Here is a 25,275-nt window from a genome sequence, read left to right as displayed (position 1 = left end):
GACATACGCGCACACACGCACACACACACGCAGACGGCCTCACCTTTCCCATCGTGTTTTGTTTACACTCGACTCAATGTTTAGGCTTAAGCCTGGGATGCAAAAATAGTCGGGTTGCTTGTGGGTGTGGGGAAACAATGGGGGCCTGTGGGTGGCATGGATCAAACTTTAAGGTGGGCTACGCATGGGACGGTATTGTGCCAGCGTCGGTGCGTGCCACTCAGTGGGGCTCATGTCTTATCGGTCTTGCCTTGATGCTGTCGTGTGCGCGTGCGCTCTTCCTTGTATGGGAGCTGTTGTGCTTCGCGCTCTGCGCTGTGAACCCAGCCTTCCAAGTTAGACTCCCGGCCACAGCTGTAAGACGAGCGCTAATGATCTGTTCCGGTGCTGGGCCTCCCCTAGACCATCTTTCGTCTTCACTGAATACCGGGGTAGCGATGTGTAAACACCAATCCTGAGCATACGTATAGTGAGGGAAAAAAAGTATTTGATCCCCTGCTGATTTTGTACGTTTGCCCACTGACAAAGAAATGATCAGTCTATAATTTTAATGGTTGGTTTATTTGAACAGTGAGAGACAGAATAACAACAACAAAATCCGGAAAAACGCATGTCAAAAATGTTATAAATTGATTTGCATTTTAATGAGGGAAATAAGTATTTGACCCCCTCTCAATCAGAAAGATGTCTGGCTCCCAGGTGTCTTTTATACAGGTAACGAGCTGAGATTAGGAGCACATTCTTAAAGGGAGTGTTCCTAATGTCAGCTTGTTATCTGTATAAAAGACACCTGTCCACAGAAGCAATAAATCAATCAGATTCCAAACTCTCCACCATGGCCAAGACCAAAGAGCTCTCCAAGGATGTCGGGGACAAGATTGTAGACCTACACAAGGCTGGAATGGGCTACAAGACCATTGCCAAGCAGCTTGGTGAGAAGGTGACAACAGTTGGTGCGATTATTCGCAAATGGAAGAAACACAAAAGAACTGTCAATCTCCCTCGGCCTGGGGCTCCATGCAAGATCTCACCTCATGGAGTTGCAATGATCATGAGAATGGTGAGAAATCAGCTCAAAACTACACGGGAGGATCTTGTCAATGATCTCAAGGCAGCTGGGACCAGTCACCAAGAAAACAATTGGTAACACACTACGCCGTGAAGGACTGAAATCCTGCAGCACCCGCAAGGTTCCCCTGCTCAAGAAAGCACATATGCCCGTATGAAGTTTGCCAATGAACATCTGAATGATTCAGAGGACAACTGGGTGAAAGTGTTGTGGTCAGATGAGACCAAAATGGAGCTCTTTGGCATCAACTCAACTCGCCGTGTTTGGAGGAGGAAGAATGCTGCCTATGACCCCAAGAACACCATTCCCACCGTCAAACATGGAGGTGGAAACATTATGCTTTGGGGGTGTTTTTCTGCTAAGGGGACAGGACAACTTCACCGCATCAAAGGGACGATGGATGGGGCCATGTACCGTCAAATCTTGGGTGAGAACCTCCTTCCCTCATCCAGGGCATTGAAAATGGGTCGTGGATGGGTATTCCAGCATGACAATGACCCAAAACACACGGCCAAGGCAACAAAGGAGTGGCTCAAGAAGAAGCACATTAAGGTCCCGGAGTGGCCTAGCCAGTCTCCAGACCCTAATTCCATAGAAAATCTGTGGAGGGAGCTGAAGGTTCGAGTTGCCAAAACGTCAGCCTCGAAACCTTAATGACTTGGAGAAGATCTGCAAAGAGGAGTGGGACAAAATCCTTCCTGAGATGTGTGCAAAACTGGTGGCCAACTACAAGAAACGTCTGACCTCTGTGATTGCCAACAAGGGTTTTGCCACCAAGTACTAAGTCATGTTTTGCAGAGGAGTCAAATACTTATTTCCCTCATTAAAATGCAAATCAATGTATAACTTTTTTGACATGCGTTTTTCTGGATTTTCTGTCTCTCACTGTTCAAATAAACCTACCATTAAAATTATAGACTGATCATTTCTTTGTCAGTGGGCAAACGTACAAAATCAGCAGGGGATCAAATACTTTTTCCCTCACTGTAGGCAGCCAGGCATTGGCGCTGGCCATGCCACCCCCTTCCTTGTCTTGTGTGCTGGTGCTGTCCTGAATATAGGTGCTCTCTTGCAGCACTTTCCCCAAAAGTCTCTATGGCTCTACCGTGGGGGATCTTTGGTGCGTTGCCTACCAAAAATGTACAAAAAAAACAGCAACGGTTAACAAAAGTCTGTCAATCTCAAGGATTGCGGCAAGGATTTTTCCTGCCACAAAAAAAAGATTTCGCTTTTCCTAGATTCATTTCAGGAGTGTCACAATCCCCCAAAATTACATTTTGTCCGGGCGCTAGTGCGTTGGCACCTGTGCGGTTCCTCGACATTGATAAACATTAAGGATGTTTGTCTCTTTGTGCGTACTTGTGCCTGTGAGAATGTGGGGAGCGGTCGTGTCGCGGTCAGCGCCCTGCGCTATGAACCCGGCGACCCGAGTTCGATTCCCGCTCAGGGTCCAACGCCAGTGACGATTATCTGAACCGGTCCTGGTTCTCCCCTTGGTCGACTCCGCCTCAAATGATTAGCTGATGCGGTGTGTAAACATCGCCACTGGGGACACAAAGGTGGTCGGGCATGGTGCTGGCCACCCACCCCCTCGTGTGCCGTGCCTGCATTTTTAATCGTGTGTATGTGTTCAAAGGCGGGTATTTCTGCGCGTGGGTTTGTGCGTGTGTGTTTACATTTTTGTTTGTGCGTGCACATAGGAATTCTTGTGCGTGTAAGTGTGCACACGAATGGCAGTGTGTGTCGTGTGTGAGTGTGCGCGCGAATAGCAGTGCGTGTGTGAGTGCGCTCGTAAATAGCAGTGTGTGAGTGTGCACGTGATTTGGAGTGTGTGTGTAAATGGGGAGCGATAGTGTAGTGGTTAGCGCGCTGCACTATGAACCTGGCGACCCGGGTTCGATTCCCGCTCACGGCCAACACCAGTGACGATTATCTGAACCGGTTCCGGGCCTCCCCTAGGTCGACTCAGCCTCAAATGAGTACCTGGTGCGGTGTGTAAACATCGCCATTAGGGAGACAAAGGCGGTCGGGCGTGGTGCTGGCCACCCACCCCCTCGTGTACCGTTTCAGCCTTCATAGGTGCTCGCTAACAGCACTTGCCCCTACAGTCTGTTAAGGCTATATGGGGGATCTTTGTCTTTATCTTTGTGTGTAAATGTGCACTCGAATATGAGTTTGTGTGTGTGTGCATGCAAATAGGAGTGTGTGTGTGGGTATGCACCGGAATAGTAGTGTGTGCGCGTGTGTGAGTGTGCACGTGAATAAGAGCGTGTGTGTGTGCACGCCCATATACGTGTGTATGTGTGCACGTGAATAGGAGTGTGTGCATGTGTGTGCGCTAAAAGCAGTGTGTGCGTGTATGAGTGTGCATACGAATAGGAGTGTGTGTGTGCATGCGAATAATAGTGTGTGCATGTGTGAGTGTCCTAGCGAGTAGGAGTCTGTGCGCCTGTGAGTGTGCACGCTAATAGGAGTGTGTGTGTGTGTGCGAGTGTGCGCGCCTCTGTGTGTGTGGGTTTTTTGCCTGTAAGTGGGAAGGCGGAGTTGGCTCTTCCGTAATTGTTTGTATTACCTGCCCTGATCCACCAGGTAACGCCTTCCCTGCCGCAATTATAGGATCTTGTGCCGGCTCCGAAACCAGCAAAGTGGTGGTGTCTGTTTCCAGAGCCGAGGGGACACCCACCGCTCTCTGCCGTACCTGCCCGCAGTCCGGGGTTTGCATTCACCGTAGGTTAGCTTTCATTTAAATGCACAATGACGACAACGACAACAACGACAACAACAACAAGGCGCTTCTGCCGAGGAGCAGGGGGTGGCTCTGGGGCCAGAGCAGCGAGACGGCGCCGCTGAGATCCTGGGTCGGAATCGCCCGCCCGCGCGCCCGTGATTTTATACTTTTTATTATTTTTAAGGCCATGGTGCTGTTGACGAACGTGTTGAGTTTCATGTTATTTGTGCTTGTGCATCGCTGCCGCAGCAGCAGCAGCAACATGATCGTTACATTTTGCGATTCAACCGGGTTGTCCGGTGCAGTGAGCTAATGGTCTCTGTCTCGCCGTTTACTTTGTAAAAAAAAAAAAAAATTCGAATTCCCATCACACTGCGCGTTTGTTTTGTGCAATTAATTTAGCTGAATTCCAGGGCTGTGATTGAATTTGTTCGCGTGGACCATTTCTCCTTGGCGCGATGAAAATGATCACTTGAAGGGATCACGGAAAGGAGCTTTGGCGAAGTCTTCTTCTGCGGGCCGTTCTCTAACACGGCGATGATGCACCGAGATTTGAGGTCGCGCAACGTGTTCTTCATAATCGAGGTTTTTTTTGGTTTGATCGCGTAAATACAAATGCGTCGTTAAATCCACCACCACCCGACGCAGCCAGTTAGTAAGGTTGGCTGTGTCGGGTCGCGGCGGGTTTAACGACACGTTTTATTTTTTTACGTGCTCTAAACCAAAAACCTCTTTCATGGATAATATTAGTCATGAAATTCTACCTGGTGTTAAATTAACGGATTCTTCGTCATGTCACGTGAAATTGAAAAACATTTTTTTTAAAAAATGTCATTCCGCTATTCCGCTTACGTTGTACGTGTGATATCGGAGTGCACGGATGCTTCTTGCCGACAGAGACTCCCGTCTCCTCGTCAGAGAATGTCCCTGGGACATGACCACTATTGACCAACGAAATGCACGTCTCCTGTTACTGAGCTCACCCAACGCTCGAGCTTACGTAACAAATTAAGTGGCACGCTCACCACCGTTGCCGATCGCCCCGACGCGCGTTTATGTAAAGGGGCAGCACTCGGAGATCTGGGATATGGGGGCTTTAATTAATCGAATAGAAAAATAAACTTCTGAGATTTTTTTAGTTTTGCTGTCATTGGTTAACTGGGCTGAGACCGCAGGCCCCCTGGGGCCCATGCCGTCCTCTTAGCGAGGGGCTGTCACGGACGCTGAACGTCCCGTCCCTCCCACATTAAGACAACCCACAACACACTTAACTGCCATTATCATTATTGCCCGGTGTGGTGTGCCGTCCACGGTTAAGCGAAAGTAAATTCGTGAATTTTTTTGTTGTTGTCACGAGTAGGTTGTCCCTGAACAAAGACGATCTTGAAACAAACATTTCCGAGACCCCATCGGGATCCCTTGTAAATAAATAAATAAAGATGACAACTACGGTAAAACCTTGGATTGCGAGCATAATTCGTTCTGTAAACGTGTTTGTAATCCAAAGCACTCGTATATCAAAGCACTCGTTTATCAGTTGTAATCACGTGACTCTCGGCATGACAAAGCGTATACGTACCGCTCTATTGCAAGACCTCGCTCGTTTATCAAATTAGTATTTACTTAATAATTTTGCTCGTCTTGAAAAATGCTCGCAGACCAAGTTACTCGCAATCCAAGATTTTACTGTATTACTTTTTTTTTACCAGGTGGAGCTCACTGAGCCGTGTAGCTCTTTTTCAGAAGCGATCTGGCCACAAATTATAGCTAAAAGACGTGGCTTATGTGGAAATTGTTAGCCAAATACTCTAAAACGCATGTTTCTTAATGCGGAGGGAACAGGGTAGGGATCGAACCCGCGATCTCCTGTATACCAGGCAAGGTAGTTAACATCTCGCCACCGTGGCGCCCGCATATAATGCAACTGCTGTTTGTGGGGCCCCTGCTGGGTGAAGGCCTGCCCACGCCACTTCGCCCGCAGGGGTTGTGGACCACGCTTGCTCAGTGCTGGTTGATGAAGTCGCTGGGAGGACGTCAGATTGGCCACGATGTCCGCTCGCCACCGATTGCAGCCGTGGCTGGGAATCGAACTCCGGTTTTTCTGTGGCACGTTGCAAATTAACTCTGCTTTTCCGGGTTCGCGGTGTGGTTCGCGAACCGCCACGCCAACCACCGAATCGCGTGCTGCGAATTGTAATGATTTATAGAATCGCTTGGTGGGGAGGCGGGGGAAGGGGTGGTTGGGAGGGAGGGGTGAATAGTCACGTGTTCAGAATCTCAGGTACGCACCCATCCACCGTAAAAAGTCGGTTGGCAAAAATAACACAAATTGTTTTCCTAAGAGATGGCAGCGAGCGGCTTGCGAAGACGTGCACCCTCCCTCCTTCAGCTTGTTTATTATCACAGGGGATAAGGAGGAGAGAAGGCTCAGATTAAGCCAAGGAATGTGACTCGCTCTCTCTCCCCGGCACTATTTGCCTCCGAGCTTACATCTTGCCGGACTGGCAAACAAACACCACCCACACCGACGCCGCAACCCCATTGTGGCCGCTGCCAGCCCCATTCTGCGTGAGCTGGCGCTGACCCTAGCTTCGGTGCCGTGTTTTGACGCGGTTCACATTGTTCCGTCTTGACGTCTTGACGAGGGGTGGCTGCGGCGGCTGCGTTGGTGGAGGTGGCGGTGTCAGCCGAAAAAAAAAAAACTTCTAGTGAATATTTACCGTCCCCGCGATGGGTTTGGCTGCAGGTCACCGTCACTCAGGGCTAAGAGAGCACTCAGCGCGTGCCTCCTCAAGGGCAGCTCAGCCTTAAATTACCGCCTTTGCAAGAGCCACGCGTCGGTCAGCGCGGACGCGGGTGGAGTCCACACTCCGGCGGTTGCCTTCCTTTAGATCAGCTAGAGCCAAAAACGAGCGCTTCGTTACGGAATTTTGCCTATATCATACCTCTTTTTCCTCCGTACAGTTGAGCCGCACCTGGGCCGCGCTGCTGAGCCAGCCCAGCGCGGCTCGCCAGGTCGTGTCTTTTTCCACTGCAGAAACCGAGCCGTGCCGCTGACGTAATGCGGAAAGAACGAGCCCGAGACGCGGCTCCGTGACGCGGCGACGGCCGTGCTTGAGTCGTTCTGACTGACATAGCGTGCAACGAACGCGTCGTGAGCCCCTGCCCCTGTTTTGCCCCCAAGCCAGATTCGGATGTCTTCTTGTGATGCCAACGTAGCCACGGTTTTGGTCCTGGATTGCCACGGCAAATGGCGAGCGGAAAAACCGCCGCACGGCACGGCTCGGATGTTCGGTGGAAAAAGGTGTACGCGTGTTAAGAGGGGATTACCACTAGGGCAACTCAGTCAAAAACGCAACCATTAAAATTGTGTGTGTGTGTGTGTGTTGCATGTGTGCGGAGCGTATAGGGTCTCATTCACAATACATGCAGTGAGTCGCGTGTGTAGGAATTGTTTTTAATTAATTCATGTTTAATATACTACGTAGGAAATTGGTGCGCGTGATCCACGCTGCCACTGGCGGTCGCTACAGTCGCCTCTGTTGAAAACAAAAACAATTGACAACTCATGAAATTGCTGCCAGCCTAATCGGGTACTGGCGGACGAGAGGGATATTTTCGAAACCATTCACACTCGGTCACTTTCGCCACCGCAAGGTCGTGTTCACACTCGGCCAATACGCACGTCGCGTGTTTTGCGTTGTTAACCGGGTGCGGGGTGGGGCCCTCCTCGTCTCTCCGGGTTCTGGCGTGCGTGCGCAGGTTAACGAGATCGCCTTCATCAACACGCTGGAGGCTCAGAACCGCCGGCACGACGCTCTCTGCAAGCTCAAGGAGTACGAAGTTCGGCTCAACGAGCTTCGCGACGAGCGGCACCGCCGGCAGGAGGAGAAGCAGGCGCGCGACGAGGCCGTGCAGGTGGGGGCGCCGCACCACGGGCCTCCCGCGGCCTCCCCGCGGGGCCCTCGCCGGACAAAACCTCGCTCCGATCAAATCTCCCCGCCTCGTCGCATTGCTAGAGCCGGGCTTTTGCCCGCTTCTTGGCGATATAAGCCTCCCCGAACCGTCACCATCTAGCACGACGCTTGTGTGATCCAACGGTTCATCCGGGTCCCCCCCCCCCCGATTTAATTGCTCCATCTCCGCGGTGGGTCTACCGTCGGGCGTCTTTCCATCCTTGGCTGCCGCTCTGTCGTTAGTCTCGGCCTCTAGCCATATTTTATTCTCTCGACGAGTCGATGGTAACCTCAGGTTCCCCCCCCCCCACCCCACCACGTTCAACCCTGCGCGCGTGTGTCCATTGTCCATGCGCGCGTGTCTCAGCACGTGCGTGTCACATGTCTTGTGGCAAGCTGCTAAAGTGCAGGGAGCTGGCGCGCATTGGAGCACAGGTGGTGCATTTTTTTCGGTCAACCCAGCACCTGGGCGTGTCCAGTGACATTCTGCCGGAGCGAACCTTCGATGTTTCACGTGGCCTTACGGCGCACCTAGCCTGGCGCAGCTGCCTTCTGCTGCGTCGCGGCGGCCCGCCGTTGTTGCGAGAGCGGCGCGTTTCCCCGTCGCTGCAGGAGCGTAAGCGGGCGCTGGAAGCGGATCGGCTGGCGCGCGTGGAGGAGCTGCTGCTCAAGCGGCGGGAGCAGCAAGCGCGCATCGAGCAGCAGCGGCAGGAGAAGGAGCGGGCGCGCGAGGACGCGGCGAGGGAGAGAGCCAGGTGGGTGCGGCGATGCCAGCGCGCTCCGCGGAGGATCGACGGAGGCCCGGGGGATCCGCGCGTCGGCTCTACTCGCCCGGATAGCCACTCGACTAACCCGCTCGCCCGCCCGCTCGCGCGCCCGCTCGTTCGCCCGCTCGCTCTCTCACACGCTCAATCGCTGAGATGCCCACCCAACTCGGCGGCCGTCGACTCGCTCACCCGGCAGTCGATTTGCTCGCCGAACGGCTCACCGACTGACTTTGCGCAGAAACCCACTATCTCGGCAGGCCACGAAGTAACAGGAGACCGCTGATGTTGTTGACGTGCTGCCGCTCGCGAGCGTCCGGCGGCGATGTCCCCGCGTTGCTCTGCAAGTAACCGCGACGTGCACGCGTACGTCCGCAGGGATCGCGAGGAGAGGCTGGCAGCTCTCAACGCTGCACAGCAGGAGGCCATGGAGGAGCTGCAGAAGAAGATCCAGCTGAAGGTATTTCTCGAATCCCAGTTGTAGCGAAACGGTCACCACATTTTTACATTATCCCCAATTGGCTCGATTTGGCATGAGACATCATCACCGCCGCGCCCCTGCTGCAGGAGCGAGAGATTTTTTGCCAACTTTTTCACACACCCCCCCGCCCCCGCCCCCCCCCCCCGTGGCCCTGCGGCCCCCCTCCGCGCCGTCGCCGCCCCCAGCACGACGAGAGCGTGCGGCGCCACATGGAGCAGATGGAGCAGCGCAAGGAGAAGGCGGCGGAGCTGAGCAGTGGGCGGCACGCCGCGGTCGACGTCCCGCCCAAGCTGACGCCCTACGAGCGCAAGAAGCAGTGCACGCTGTGCAGCGTGTGGGTCAGTGTTAGGCGACGCTCGTCCACCCCCGGTCTCGTCGCACGATCCTGCGGCGACCGTGTTTCGGAGAGAGGGGGGGGGCACACAAAATGCTCAGGGAGGCCACGACACGGTCGGTGCCAAGCGAGCGATCGACAAATGTGAAATGCTGAACGGAATGACGGGGGGAGGGGGGGGCAGAGCTGTCGGCAACGGGGGCTCAGCCCCCTACAGCCGCTCCGATGCTGCACAGCTTCCACCCTCTACCCCCCTTTCGCTCGCCCCACCAACCTCACCCCCCCCCCCCACCCACCCGTCTCTCACCGCACCAACCTCACCCCCCCCCCATTTATCACCAAACCAACCTCACCCCTCCACCGTCTCTCACCGCATCTCCCCCTCCCCCCCCGCCCCCCCCCGTTTCTCACAGCACCAGCCTCACCCCCCCACCGTCTCTCACCACACCAACCTCACCCCCCCCATCGTCTCTCACCGCACCAACCTCACCCCCCCCCCCATTTCTCACCATACCGACGTCACCCCCCACCACCAACTCACCCCACCAATGTCACCCCCCCACCATCTCTCACCCCACCAACCTCACCAGCCCGTCCCTCACCCCGCGAACCTCTCCGCGTGTCCCATCCCGTGTGCGGTGTCCGGTGAGGGCTGTGGCACCGCCCGCCGTGCCGTGGCACGAGCGACCGCTGTGGGTTTTTCATGGAGGTCGGTGAATGAGAGTGTGCGACCCCTGGCTTATGGTGGTTCGGATTGGAGTGTGGGAGGGAGCTGGGGATTGTTGATGAACCTGACCATAGTCCACTCCCTTAGAGGTCTCTTCACTTTCACGGGACTCTCAAAGTGATCACGGCTCACTGCCGCAGAGATCCATTCAAGTGGTTTACATTTGGTCTCGGTGAGCGACCCGCTCGTCAATGCGACCGGAATTCACCCTCATAGAAGTCTGTCCGTTAAGGCGACCGTCAGTTTCATTCATTGACGAGTGATGTTAATGCCTGTGTGTGTGTGTAAACGCGCGTGTGTGTAAACGCGCGTGTGTGTGTGTGTGTAAACGCGCGTGTGTGTGTAAACGTGCGTGCGTGTGTGTGTGTAAACGCGCGTGTGTGTAAACGCGCGTGTGTGTGTGTAAACGCGCGTGTGTGTGTAAACGCGCGTGCGTGTGTGTGTGTGTAAACGCGCGTGTGTGTGTGTGTAAATGCGTACAAGCGCGTGCGCATGCTTTGTTTATGTTTTGTTGATTGCGTTTGCGTGCGCGCACGTGTTAGCCCGTGCACGCGCACGCGTTAACGCGTGCACATATACTCACGTATTTGCGTGTGCACGGTGCGTGTGTCTGTTGTGCCTCCCGCCCCACCACCGCTTAGATTTTGTCGGAGGTGTACCTGTACAGCCACATCCGGGGTAAACGGCACGCTCAGGCCGTGCGCGAGCACAGCAGCATCACGGGCCGCGAGCTCTCCGACGAGGAAGTGGTGAGCACGCTTGTGCGCGCGCGTGGTTCCGTGCCACCCCTCACCGCCCTCACCTCCACTCTCTCTCACAGCCACGTGGGAGGAAGTCTGTGCGATTCACGGTGAACAGTGCAAGATAGCCAGAACCACCGGATTCCCACGGTAGCTTTTGCCGGGCCAAGCCAGCACTGCCCGGGCCGTTCGGCCCGTTTCTCAGCGAGCCGTACGGCTAACTTTTTTTAGTGAGCCAAACAAAAGACGAAGATCCCCCGTATAGCCTTTAACAGACGGTTGGGGCCAGTGCTGTCAGCGAGCATCTGTGAAGGCCGGCACGGCACACGACGTGGCTGGGCGGCCAGCACCACCCCAAGCCGCCTTTGTCTCCCTAGTGTTGATGTTTACGCACCGAGCCACACCCACGCGGAAATTGAGACAGTTCTCATGTGGTTCTCAAGTGTTCTCAGTGTATTACACTGTGAACGGAGTGTTCTCAGTGCATTACACTGTGAACCGAGTGTTCTCAGTGCATTACACTGTGAACCGAGTGTTCTCAGTGTAAATCACTGTGAACCAAGTGTTCACAGTGTATTACACTGTGAACGGAGTGGTCTCAGTGCATTACACTGTGAACCGAGTGTTCTCAGTGTATTACACTGTGAACGGAGTGTTCTCAGTGCATTACACTGTGAACCGAGTGTTCTCAGTGCATTACACTGTGAACCGAGTGTTCTCAGTGCATTACACTGTGAACCGAGTGTTCTCAGTGTATTACACACTGTGAACCGAGTGTTCTCAGTGCATTACACTGTGAACCGAGTGTTCTCAGTGCATTACACTGTGAACCGAGTGTTCACAGTGTATTACACTGTGAACCAAGTGTTCACAGTGTATTACACTGTGAACCGAGTGTTCTCAGTGCATTACACTGTGAACCGAGTGTTCACAGTGTATTACACTGTGAACCGAGTGTTCTCAGTGCATTACACTGTGAACCGAGTGTTCTCAGTGTATTACACTGTGAACCGAGTGTTCACAGTGTATTACACACTGTGAACCGAGTGTTCACAGTGTATTACACACTGTGAACCAACTGTTCTGGATGGGGGGGGGTCCCAGCCGACAAAGCACATGGGTGGTGGGTTGTCACACGGGGAGGCGACTGTCTCTCGCCATGAGAATGTGGAATTTCCACCACTGGCTCAGGGCCACCAACGGAGATGGGCGCTGCTCGAGTTGCATTACAGTTGTTATTGGCGCCAGGAAACTTCAGACGTTCCGTCGGGAACTCGGGCAGCCAAAGAGTTCGCCGACAGCTTCGGAAGATGACTTCACAGAACTACGTCCGAGGTCACTTCAGTAAGATCTCTTTATCCACCCTCGGGGTACACCTTTTTTATATTCCCTAATATACCTTAAGCAAGGAGATGCTCTTGTCTTGAAGAAGCTTCACAAAATCTCGGCACCTCTGTGAGCGCCCGGGAGATGCACAGTCGGTGCAGACTGCCAGCAATGATTCTTGGGTGAGAATCTTGAAGCTGACAAAAGTGAATGGCGCAACGGGTGGACAGCGCACAGAGACGCAGGTGAGAGATGCAAGCTCGGGGACTAGTAATGAGAGCCAAAAGCAAGAGACATCATATTGACGACGGGCGAAAGTCGTGGCGAGTAAGGGAAGAGACGGCCGACGGGACGGAGCGGCAGCCAAAGGAGAGAACGGCATCCCAAGAGGGCGACCCCCGAGGAGGAGGAGGAGGAGGATGCGCAGCGATGAGGCGAGCGCATCTCCTGTGCACGAGTGAGGTGGATGGTGGCAGCACCGCACCGTGAGGATTTTTATTATTTTTATCGCAAACAGTCCCCCCCCCCGCCCCGGGTTGCGAAAGACCCGACTCACGGAAATCCGACCTCACGGGATTGCTCCCATAAATCGTGTTCAGAAAATGCGATGCGCGGAAACGCTTGCATTAGCGACGTGAGCGCAAGTAGTGCATCGGCGGCGAGGTTGCGGATGAACAGCGTGGAGAGAGGGGTGAGGCAGGGTGGAGAGAGGGGTGAGGCAGGGTGGAGAGGGGGTGAGGCGGGGTGGAGAGAGGGGTGAGGCAGGGTGGAGAGAGGGGTGAGGCAGCGTGGAGAGAGGGGTGAGGCAGGGTGGAGAGAGGGGTGAGGCAGGGTGGAGAGAGGGGTGAGGCAGGGTGGAGAGAGGGGTGAGGCAACGTGGAGAGAGGGGTGAGGCAGGGTGGAGAGAGGGGTGAGGCGAGGTGGAGAGAGGGGTGAGGCAGGGTGGAGAGAGGGGTGAGGCAGGGTGGAGAGAGGGGTGAGGCAGGGTGGAGAGAGGGGTGAGGCAACGTGGAGAGAGGGGTGAGGCAGGGTGGAGAGAGGGGTGAGGCGAGGTGGAGAGAGGGGTGAGGCAGGGTGGAGAGAGGGGTGAGGCAGGGTGGAGAGAGGGGTGAGGCAACGTGGAGAGAGGGGTGAGGCAGGGTGGAGAGGGGGTGAGGCGGGGTGGAGAGAGGGGTGAGGCAGGGTGGAGAGAGGGGTGAGGCAGGGTGGAGAGAGGGGTGAGGCAGGGTGGAGAGAGGGGTGAGGCGGGGTGGAGAGAGGGGTGAGGCGGGGTGGAGAGAGGGGTGAGGCGGGGTGGAGAGAGGGGTGAGGCGGGGTGGAGAGAGGGGTGAGGCGAGGTGGAGAGAGGGGTGAGGCAGGGTGGAGAGAGGGGTGAGGCAGGGTGGAGAGAGGGGTGAGGCAGGGTGGAGAGGGGGTGAGGCGGGGTGGAGAGAGGGGTGAGGCAGGGTGGAGAGAGGGGTGAGGCAGGGTGGAGAGAGGGGTGAGGCAGGGTGGAGAGGGGGTGAGGCGGGGTGGAGAGAGGGGTGAGGCAGGGTGGAGAGAGGGGTGAGGCAGGGTGGAGAGAGGGGTGAGGCGGGGTGGAGAGAGGGGTGAGGCAGGGTGGAGAGAGGGGTGAGGCAGGGTGGAGAGAGGGGTGAGGCAACGTGGAGAGAGGGGTGAGGCAGGGTGGAGAGAGGGGTGAGGCAGGGTGGAGAGAGGGGTGAGGCGAGGTGGAGAGAGGGGTGAGGCAGGGTGGAGAGAGGGGTGAGGCGGGGTGGAGAGAGGGGTGAGGCAAGGTGGAGAGAAGGGGTGAGGCAGGGCAGCCTCATGCCTCACTCGAGCTTCACGAGGATTGAGACAAATGGAATTTATCTTTGATTTTGGGGGAAAATTTGCGATTATTCTCTGGTAACCCGGGAACTGTCCGTATTTTATTTTACCAGGTAAGTCCCGCCGACTTGTGTCGCTCTTTGTCAGAAGCGACCTGGCCACCGCAAATGAGAGCTCAACAAAGCGGCCTATCGCGTTGGAAATGTATAGCAGCCAAATTACTCGAAACGCCTGTTGACTCTAAATGGCGCCAGGGCGTGGGCAGGCTCTCGCCCAGCAGTGGATAGACAGTGGTTGCTGCTGCTGCTGATGATGATGAAGAGCAGCGACGACGCAGCGGGAGAGAAACGGGGAGACGAGAGATTACAGGACGCACAGAAACACGGCAACTCTGTCCCAGCACCCCCCACACACACCGCAACCACCCCCCCCAACTCCCACCCCCCCTATTTGTCTTCCTTCCCTCCCTTCCCACCGTCCCCCACTGCCCCAATGGCCCCCACCCCACCACCACACGGATTGGCCACCGGTGGCAGAATAATGAAGCAGAAAATGCGGCCTCAATGGGGCTTTGTTAGTGCTGTCATGTATGGCTGCAGTGTAATTGACAGACGGGGTGGGCTCCGCGTGGCTCGCGGACAGCACGCACCGTGCCTTCGCCTGCACTTGGACGCCCACGTGTTTGTGTGTGTGTGTGTTTGTGTGTGTGTGTTTGTGTGTGTGTGTGTTTGTGTGTGTGTGTGTTTGCGCGTGGGGAGCGGTAGTGTAGCGGTTAGCGCGCTGCGCTATGAACCTGGCGACCCGGGTTCGATTCACGCTCACGGCCAACACCAGTGACGATTATCTGAACCGGTCCCCTGCCTCCCCTAGGTCGACTCAGCCTCAAATGAGTACCTGGTGCGATGGATAAAAACATTGCCACTGGGGAGACTAAGTCGGTCGGGCGTGGTGCTGGCCACCCACCCCCTCCTGTACCATTCCGGCCTTCATAGGTGCTCGCTAACAGCACTTGCCCCTACAGTCTGTTAAGGCTATACGGGGGATCTTTGTCTTTGTCTGTAGGGAGCGGTAGTGTCGCGGTTAGCGCGCTGCGCTATGAACCCAGCAACCCGAGTTCGATTCTCGCTCACGGCCTACACCGGTGACGATTATTTTAACCGGTCCTGGGCCTCCCCTAGGTCGACTCAGCCTCAATTGAGTACCTCCTGCGGTGTGTAAAATATCGCTACTAGGGAGACAAACGCGGCCGGGTGTAGTGTTGACCAGCCACCCCCTCGTGTGCTGTTCCAGCCTTCATAGGTGTTTGCTAACAGCACCTGCCCCTACAGTCTGTTAAGGCTACACGTGGGATCTTTGTAATTTTGTGCTAGTGCGTGAGTGTGAGTGAATGTGAGTGTGTATGCACGTGAGTGAACGTGTGTGTATGTGCTTGTACATGTGTGAGTGTGGATTGTGATTGTGTCTGTGTGTGTGTGTGTGCATGCGAGTGCGTCTGCGAGTGAATACGTGTGCCTGTGATGTGTGCGAGGGATGGCTTCTGTGCGTGCGGGTGCGTGAACGTGCAAGCTAGCGCGTGTAATGAGATGACTGTGAGTTGGGCACCGCTCCCCGGTCACCGGCAATGAGATGCGGATAACGCAATTAAATTATCTCTTCCTGTGTGCATATAAACACATATGATAGGATAGCCAAAGATCTGTGGATATAAAAAAAAAAGTTTATAAATTAACAATTTGCGACGGCGTCCAGGGCGATGGCACGTGACCGTGTAACCCACCCCACCCCGCGCAGGAGCACCTGTCGCTGCGTAGGTACGTGGTGGAGGCGGCGTTGGACGCCCCCGACCCGGCCTGCCCGTCCGCCGAGAGGGTGCGCGACGAGGAGGAGAGGCTCAAGGCGAAGAAGAGAGCGAAGAAGTTGCGGGCGCGAATGAACAGCCGGTGGGTGAACGGGGGTGGTGGGTGAGTGACTGAGCGTGGGTGGGTGACTGAGTGAACACGGTGGTTGAGTGAGTGAATGAGCATTGGTGATTGAGTGAGTGAGTGTGGGTGAGTTAGTGTGGGTGAGTGAGTGAGTGAGCATTGTGGTGGGTGATTTGGTGAATGAGCATTGGTGATTGATTGAGTGAGTGTGGGTGAGTGAGTGAGTGAGCATGGTGGTGAGTGATTGGGTGAATGAGCATTGGTTGGGTGAGTGAGCAGGGCGGTGAGTGAGTGAGTGAGCTGGGTAATGATTGACTGAGCAGGGAGTTGGTGAGTGAGCAGGTTGGTGAATTAGCTCACAAAGTGGTGAGTGGGCTGGGTGGTGAGTCGGTGAGCGAGCAGAGTATCTGAGTGAGCTAGTGAGCGGAGTAAGGGAGTCTCTGTTGAGTTGCTGTTGCATTCATGTGCCATATAAATGCAAAGATTATAATTAATATTATTACAATTCTTTCCTGCCAGCCTGCGTTCCGAACTCCCAAGTTGCTTGCGGATATTCAAAGGAACCAGAACCTTCGACCATTTCTATTCTGCTAAGGAATGGAAAAGGAACACCCGTTGGAATCGGAACGTCGGTTGGAATAGGAACATCGTCTATTGGAATAGGAACGTTGGTTGGAATAGGAACGTCTAATATTGGAATAGGAACGTCTATTCTTAAACGTAAACACAGGAGAGACAAAGGCGGCCGGACGGGGCAAGGAGCACGGCGCCAGCCGTCGCTGTTGTTGTTGTTGTTTTCATGGGTGTTGTGGTGCGTGCGTCGTGTTGATTTGTCTCTACGCGCGCGTTCAATGGGGCCGTGCGAGTGTTATTTAATTGTTTTTCGTTTTTTAACAAGCGTGGAGCGGCTTGTGCTGAAGAGGGTTTTTAAATGCGTGAAATCAAGGAGGCTAATTGTATGTTTGCGGGTGCTTTTGTTTGCCGACGAGAGCTGCTGCCACCGCCGCCGGTTAGGGTGTGGGTGGAGAGAGAGAGAGAGAGATGGGGAGCTCCAGGCGGTGGTGGTGGGGGGGATTGTCGCTCACGATCGCAGAGCTGGGGGTGGAGGGCGCATTCGGAGCTCCGTGGAGCTCCGTGGAGGGAGGAGCTTTGTGGAGGGAGGAGCTCTGTGGAGGGGGGAGCTCTGTTGAGGGGGGAGCTCTGTGGAGGGGGGGAGCTCTGTGGAGGGGGGAGCTCTGTGGAGGGGAGCTCTGTGGAGGTGGAGCTCTGTGGAGGGAGGAGCTTTGTGGAGGGAGGAGCTCTGTGGAGGGGGGAGCTCTGTTGAGGGGGGAGCTCTGTTGAGGGGGGAGCTCTGTGGAGGGGGGAGCTCTGTGGAGGGGGGAGCTCTGTTGAGGGGGGAGCTCTGTGGAGGGGGGAGCTCTGTGGAGGGGGGAGCTCTGTTGAGGGGGGAGCTCTGTGGAGGGGGGGAGCTCTGTGGAGGGGGGAGCTCTGTGGAGGGGAGCTCTGTGGAGGTGGAGCTCTGTGGAGGGAGGAGCTTTGTGGAGGGAGGAGCTCTGTGGAGGGGGGAGCTCTGTTGAGGGGGGAGCTCTGTTGAGGGGGGAGCTCTGTGGAGGGGGGAGCTCTGTGGAGGGGGGAGCTCCGTGGAGGGGAGCTCTGTGAAGGGGGAGCTCTGTGGAGGGAGGAGGTCCATGGAGGGGAGCTCTGTGGAGGGGAGCTTCGTGTCCACGGCGAGCATGCCGGCTCGGCGCGCCCTTCCTCACCGCTAGCCCGGCCGGGACTCTGCTGCTGCACTCCACAGATGCGGAGGCCCTCTTACTCCGCGTGACTCCCCCCCTCCCCTGACTGACCCTCTTTGTCTTCCCAATGTGATGCATTGCCCCCCCAGCTTTCCATCGCCACCCCCCCCCCCAGCTACGTTCAGGCCAACCACAACTCCTCAACGCTCGCGCCTGTTGTCACCACAATGACACCCACCACTTAAAAAAATCCCATCCTTCATCTCAGACCGCTATCATCTTACGTACAATTTTATAATTTGGGAAGGCGCCGTGCATGCATATCGAGAAGGTAAGAAGACTTTACCGACAGACCCAAAGAATATGAATTCCTGCAGTCACGAAAGCTTTAAGTCAAAATATATAACTATACCCGTGCACCCTGGTGTGCCGGATGCTGCCGTGGCTTAACGGTCGGCGCACTAGGACTTGCAATCGAGAGTTCGCCGGTTAAAATCCGTCTCCGCGGCAATTGAAACAAGTTTCCTCATTCCCCCACGTTGCCGCCTTTGTTCACCTAGCAGTAATAAATTGGTGCACCGCAGTTAGTCCACCGTTGTAGGTGGTGGGGTAAAGTGTGGGTGGTTTCCACCTCTTCCGGGACGTCTGGTCCAGGGTAGAAGAGGAGGCCAAAATACCCCTTCGAGGGACTGCCTAGCACTCCCTCTCGTGGTTTTTTAGGCCCCTTACACCAGCAGTGGCGCGGGCGAGCAATTTGCAGGGCACCCTCCGTGAACCTCTTCGACAGCACACGTGACGTTATCACTACCCGCGTGCAACGCGCCCGTTCGTACAGACACAACCGTCGATCGACGCCGCTAGGTGAATTAATTCGGGACGATTCGAATGACGAAGATTATATATATGTTTTCTTTAAAGCGGTTTCATTGCGAGACAACGTGAAAAGAGTTAACACTTAGAAATGGTCACGCGTGCAGCTTAAAAGAGGAAAAAATAAATGTAAACGTCAGAATGCACTTTGCTACGAAAAAAAAGTTTGCGGTATCTGTGAATGAAGAGAAGAGCGGCATCGTCATCGTCGTCAAGGGAATCTCGGAGTGCGAGCCGACAAAACCACGAGCTTCAGGTGTCGGCGTGTTACGTGAAAATTGTAAAGCAATCTGCAAAGATGCAAAGGCGATTGAATGTTTTGGCCGTGGTTGAAGTGCTCACAAGCATTCAATTTTGTCCGGCGTGAAGGCAGACGCTGCCTCCCTCGAGTCATCGCAGCGTTGAATCCGCCCGCTCATTGTCGCCGCCCTCGTTTCTTCCCATTGCGCGCGTTGCATATCCATCCATGTGCACATTGGGCAGCCCACACATTTATGCAGTTTGTAGTTTACTCGTTCTCAACAATTGTAAGTAGCAAAAAAAACAGAGGCAGAGTTGGAGGCCTGCAATTGCCTGCCCATGCCGCTACTGCTGGAAAGGCTTCCACACATCGAGGAAGCTTTGAATTGCCCCCTCACCACGGGGAATGTTGGTACACTCTTCCATGCTCGCCAGATGTCTCGGAATAGTTTGGGAGCGCGCACAATTTTTTTTTACCCCACCACGCGCGGCCTGCAGATGGACTTCACTGTGGTGGCAGAGGCGGGGAGGGGATTTTAAGAAACTTGTCTGGTCGTTTCAGCTGCCGCGCCGAGATTTTAAACTGAAACCATTTTTTTTATTTTACCCGGTAAGGCCCGCTGAGCTATATAGCTATTTTCCAGAAGTGACCTGGCCACAAATGATCGCTGAACGAAGTGGCCTATCATCGTGTGGAAATGTTTTACAGCCATATACTCTAAATGCGTGATGCTAAATCTGGAGAGACAAACCGGAGGACCCAGATTAAAATCCACACGGCCACGGGGAGAGAGACATGCAAACTCCAAATATACAGGCGTCAGGGTTGGGATCGAACGCACGACCTCCTCGTACACCAGACGAGGGAGTTAACCTCTCAACACCGTGGACACCCACGGTGGTGATTTTGAACCGGCGAACTCTGGATTGCAGGTCTGATGGATTTTTACACAGCGACATCCGTTTATTTTTTTATTTAAAGCTTTCGTGACTGCAGGGATTCATATTATTGGTTCTTTCGGTAAAGTCACGTAGAAGGGAAACAATAAACTAATAAAAATATAAAACAATAAAATGATCACGACGTTTCGACTGCAACACAAGCAATCATCATCAGGTGTGAAAATCACAGCAAGAATTTTTTTAAAAAGTGGCTTTTTTTTAGCGTTAGCACCATGGAGAGCGATTTGGCAGTTATTCAGATGGACGAGTCCATCTATGTTCGGAAAACATGAGGGGGGAGACGGAAATAATGGATGCGGTCTGAAAGCCACCATAAGCGTGAACAATCAATTAAGACCCAAAATGGTTTATCAAACCCTTCCAATGATTGCTAAGCCAGAATCCATCTTCTCGGTTGAAATTGTCTCTGTGTTTGTATATGTGGATAGCCTCATGAACGAATCTCTCATGGTAGCCAGATGGCTTGCAAAGAACCTCTGTCTTGGAGAAGTCCATGTCATGTGAGCCTACTGAATTATAACAGTGATCTGCCACGGCCGAGGTGTTGGTCCTACCGTGTTTTAGGTCTGCTTTGTATTCACAAATGCGGTCCGAGAAATGTCGTTTGGTTTCTCCAATGTAACTACTACCACAGAGGCAACTTAGTTTGTAGACGCCAGGGTACTGTATGTCCGGAATCACATCTTTTACAGACGGAACCAGATCACGCATTTTATGTAATGTGTTGAATCGGACCTGGATCTTGTGTTTATTCAAGATTTGTAGATCTTTTTTGTGATCCCGCAATGTAGGGTAAAGTGATGGTTTTCAAAGGCTCCTCAAGAGGGTCCTTCTTCATGGTTGGAGTGATAGCTTTGCGGATTGTGTAGTCGGAGTAACCATTAGCCTTAAGAGCTTGGTGTACGTGCTTGAGTTCACTGGCTATGTGTTCCTGGTCGGATATCCATTGGGCTCTATGGTGCAGTCTTGATGAGGGAATTCTTCTGGGATGGATGGTGGTGGGAATCCGGTTTCAGGTAAGCATCCGTATGGGTAGCTTTCCTGTAGACAGAGTGGCTCATTGAACCATCAGGTCTCTTTTTTTATTAGGACATCCAAAAAAGGTAGCTTGCCATCTTTTTCGACTTCCATGGTAAATCTGATGGCTGGGTGTATGGAATTGATGTGGTCGAGGAATTGGTCTAGAGCAGGCCGGCCATGTGGCCAGATGACAAAAGTGTCATCCACGTACCTCTTCCATAAGGTTGGGCGCAGAGTGGCAGTCTGGATGGCATCAGTCTCAAATTTCTCCATGAAAATGTTGGCTACAAACAAAAATGTTGGCTACAAACGTTATGTTCGGAACATAGATGGACTCGTCCATCTAACGTTTAAAAATAAATAAATACAAACCGCCACTTCTTTCAAATGTTTCTTGCCGTTGGTTTTCACACCTGATGATGACTGTGTTGCAGCCAACGTCGTGATAATGTTATTGTTTTATATATATTTTATTGTTTCCCTTCAATGTGACTTTACCGAAAGAACCAAGAATATGAATCACTGCAGTCACGAAAGCTTTAAATCAAAATTTATAGATGGACTCGTCCATCTGAATAACTGCCAAATCGCTCTCTGTGGTGCTAACGTAAAAAAAAACGCCACTTTTTTCAAATTTTCTTGCTGTGGTTTTCACACCTGATGATGATTGCTTGTGTTGCAGTCGAAACGTCGTGAGAATTTTATTGTTTTATATTTTTATTAGTTTATTGCTTCCCTTCTACGTGACTTTACCGAAAGAACCAAGAATATGTATCCGTATATTTATCGGTCTTTACTGGCTACACGCTTGACACCGGCGTCCATGGCGGAGGCTTGGCAGCATCGTCTTCCTAAGCCAAAGAGGCAAGGAGGGCTCGGCCAGATCGCTGTGCGCCTCTTATTAGTTTCTCAACAGCAACACAAAAACTTTTTTAAATTAAACTTTAGATAAATGAATGACGTACAAGAGGGGGTTTTACAAAATCGTCTCTCGAAAGCCCCCCCCTTCCTCACCGAGCCCCCCCCCCCCTTCCCCCTTCCTGCTGAGCCCTCCCTTCCTCACCCAGCACCACCCGCCGTGTGCTCAACACAAATTAAACATTTCCGTCCATTAGGGTGGTGTCCGTTTTCACAGTGGCGGTCGTTTGCGCAAATTTTCTCGCCGTTTAGCTGATTTTTCTTTTTTTTGGGCGGTGGGGTCGAATCTGTCGGGGGGGGGTGGGGGGGATATTTTACGGGGCGATAAATTAATTTTCTAATGTATGTTGTTGTTTTTATGTGGGGGGGGGGGGGTGATGGGAGTTGGTAATTTGCAAATAAGTGTACATGTTCACCACAAGTGGTGTGTGGTTAATGAAGACTTGACTCGAAGCAATGGGCATCTGTTTGGTGTTTGAACATCTTAACACCTGTTTTATTGCCAGACAGGATTTAAAAAAAAAACTCTTATTTTTCATACTTTGATACTGGCAAAAAGGTCCCATGATAAGTTGGCAATTTGTTGTTTTTACGATTCATATTTTTTCGTGCATTTTTAGCATTGAGACCAAAAAGTGAGAAGCCTGCTTGTTTTCATTCTTCAAATAGAAATTGGGGAGGGGGGGGGGGTGGGAGGGGTGCGGAATCAACATTGAACTGCCCGCTAACGCTACACATGCAGCTGTGAAGCTCGCAAAGTCCATTGCAAATCGGCAGCAAAGTAAGTGGGTTTGTTCACCTGTCTCTGCTGCATTCCGGTGTTATTCCCCTCTTATGCTCGGGGCTTTCATTCACACCTCTCAACAAAGAGCCAGCCATTACATCTCGTGCCGCAGGACCCTCCTGAAAATAGGCCTTGAGACTCAATTGAGGCTTTTTCTTCTGCATTAAAAAAAAACACACACACATCGCGCCGGCCGCAACACCACCGCTGCTGCGCTCCCTCGTGCGTGCCGTGGCGGCCTTGGTAGGTGACTCGTGAGCAGCACTCGCCCCCAAACGTCTGTTGAGGCTACACGGGGGATCTTTGACGTCTGCGTGCGCGAGTGCACGCTCACACTCCTCTGTGATTAAACCTCGTGCGACGGCACACGCCCCACCCCCCCACCCCCCCACCCCCCCGCCCCCAGCGGTGTGTGTTTCGTGAAGTGGGCGAACGCGAGCAAAAGACAAAGATGCCCCGTTATAGCCTTTTAGCGGACCGTTAGGGCAAGTGCTGTTCGCGAGCGCCTATGACGGCCGGCGCAACGGCCCACGAGGTGGGTGGGTGGACAGCACCACGCCCGGCGGACGCACACACGCACGCACACACGCACACACACACGCACACACACACGCACACACACACGCACACACGCACACACACACACGCGCGCACACACGCACGCACACACGCACACACACACGCACACACACGCGCGCACACACGCGCGCACACGCACACACGCAGACACACACACGCGCACACACACGTACACACACGCGCGTGTTGTCGCGTCTGCCGCGCACACACGGGCGTGCGCGCGCCGTAATCTCGCGCAATTGGCCAAACCTCAACCGAAAACTTCAATCATTTTGACGCTAAGATGGGCGATTGCGCATTTTGGCATCATCGCCGCTCGAGCTGGCGAAGTACGGCAGCGGAGGGCTCGATTATTTATTTCCGTACGGATTATTAGCCCTGCGGTTTTGCAGCCACGAAACTGACCCCTCCCCTCCCCCCAACCGATCTGAGCGCCAGCATCGTCGCATCACGATCCGCAGCACGCGACTCTCAGCCGTCATCTCAGAATTCGCCGCATTGTTCACGGACTATTATTTTTTTGTGTGAAATGGCAATTGAACGGACGCTGCCACAGTGGTTGGTGGCGGCGTCCAGCGCGTTGAACTTGCACCCCCAGAGGTCGCCGGCCCGCCCCCCCGATCTCCTGGCGCGGCGGTTGAAATGGTCGGCGAGTCTCTCAGCTCCTCTCGCGCCTGCCCGCTTCTGCTCATCTGTCAATATGAGCGGGTTCACGACAGCTGTTCATTCGTCGGATCGTGTGTTGTGGCGGCGGCGGTGGCGTAAAGCATCGGCACCGTGTCAACTCTTCTCAGACGTCTAACCAAGACGTGGAAGAGGAGGCCAACATACCCTGTAGCGGAGGGCCCTCTGTCAGCAGTGGCGCGAGCGAGACACTGCAGGGCTGCGCCCTTACCTTGTAAACAGTGAAAACAAATGAAGAGGCGTCGCGTGCGGTACCCTCAGACGGGGGGTCGCCGCGCCCCGCACGCCTCGGCGGTCGACGCTGGACCTGCCCCGGCGCTGTCCGTCGAGGGCACGGTTGCAGATTGGGGGCGGGGGCACGGTTGCAGAAGGGGCACGGTTGCGGGCGGGGGCACGGCTGCGTAGGGGCACGGTTGCGAAGGCTCCTTCTGTCGTTGCTCGTCACAGCGGCCGTTTATTTGTTTATTTTCGACGCGCCCCCTCTCTCTGGGCCCGCTCGTTACGGGTACCGTCGTAATTGCCGCTCGTATCGTGCCTCGCGGAGCACGGGGTAATTTCGCATGGAAATTGCCACCAGCGGACGGAACGGTAACGCTCGCCGGTGCAGTTAAAGTGGTGGGGAGGTGAACGAGTGGGGGTTGAGTGGGTGGGTGGGTTGGTGGGGGGGGGGGGGCGGTGCAGAGGTAAATTATGGACAAGGCCAAACAGCTGTGAAAATACGCTAGACTCATGAATAGCGTTGAAGGCAGGCCAGGGCGAGGGCGTCTATCACTCCACGCACAAATGAAAATGTTTTCTTCCGATTAAATTGCACTAAAGATTAATGAGTAATTAAAAACGCAGGAGGTTTGTTCCAAATAATGTAATTCGCTTAAAAGAAACGAGAATTAATCTGTCAACCAGTGCGACTTGTAATAGGGCAGGATAATGTTACCCAGAAGCCTTTGTTTGAAATTGACCACACCAGCATCATCACCGTCCATGATCAATCCACTGCTGTATAAAAGCCTCCCCACAGCTATTGCCATCTCTCTCCTGGCTAGTGATGCAATGATGCACCGAGCACCTGCATGTGATCTTGAATTAAAAAAGAGAAATCAATTCAAATTTTTTCTGGTGAAGCCCACCGAGCTATGTAGCTCTTTTTAAGAAGGGACCTGGCCACAAACGCTAGCTCAACTTAGTGGCTTTTCACGTGGATTATTTTTGTTGCATTAGCCAAATACTCTATAACCACACGGGAGAGACAGACACCACAAATCTCCAAATATACAGTAAGTTCGGGATCGAACCCACAACCTCCTGTATATCGGGCGAGGTAGTTAACATCTTGCCACCGTGACGCCCTCGAATTTGTCGCTCCATCTCCGCGGTGAGCGTCCCTCATGGGAGTGTCGCCGCTCCGCCGTGAGTCTCGCCCCAGCGGGCCTCATCCCGTCTGGCCGTGGCTCGTCCCGTCTGGCCGTGGCTCGTCCCGTCTAAACGTGGCTCGTTCCGTCTGGCCATGGCTCGTCCCGTCTAGACGTGGCTCGTCTCGTCTGGACGTGGCTCGTCCCGTCTAGACGTGGCTCGTCCCGTCTAGACGTGGCTCGTCCCGTCTAGACGTGGCTCGTCCCGTCTAGACG

The 25,275-nt window shown here is 54.0% G+C and overlaps 1 protein-coding gene across 7 annotated transcripts in view; it reads left to right on the top strand.

Annotated features, from left to right (window-relative positions):
- SCAPER (S-phase cyclin A associated protein in the ER) overlaps positions 1–25,275 on the top strand; it is a 219,358-nt gene that overhangs the window by 93,756 nt on the left and 100,327 nt on the right. For all 7 annotated transcript variants that reach the window (XM_076075118.1, XM_076075117.1, XM_076075115.1 and 4 more), the window contains 6 exons: positions 7,560–7,715; positions 8,366–8,508; positions 8,896–8,977; positions 9,184–9,336; positions 10,701–10,808; positions 15,726–15,874. In XM_076075118.1, coding sequence (XP_075931233.1) covers positions 7,560–7,715; positions 8,366–8,508; positions 8,896–8,977; positions 9,184–9,336; positions 10,701–10,808; positions 15,726–15,874 — 791 coding nt within the window. The remainder of the gene's footprint in view (positions 1–7,559; positions 7,716–8,365; positions 8,509–8,895; positions 8,978–9,183; positions 9,337–10,700; positions 10,809–15,725; positions 15,875–25,275) is intronic.

The sequence above is a fragment of the Petromyzon marinus genome, chromosome 52 (assembly GCF_048934315.1).
Source record: "Petromyzon marinus isolate PM22_M1 ecotype Great Lakes invasive population chromosome 52, UKy_Petmar_22M1.pri1.0, whole genome shotgun sequence".
NCBI classification, from domain to species: domain Eukaryota; kingdom Metazoa; phylum Chordata; class Hyperoartia; order Petromyzontiformes; family Petromyzontidae; genus Petromyzon; species Petromyzon marinus.
This window is presented reverse-complemented; position numbering and strand designations above follow the sequence as displayed.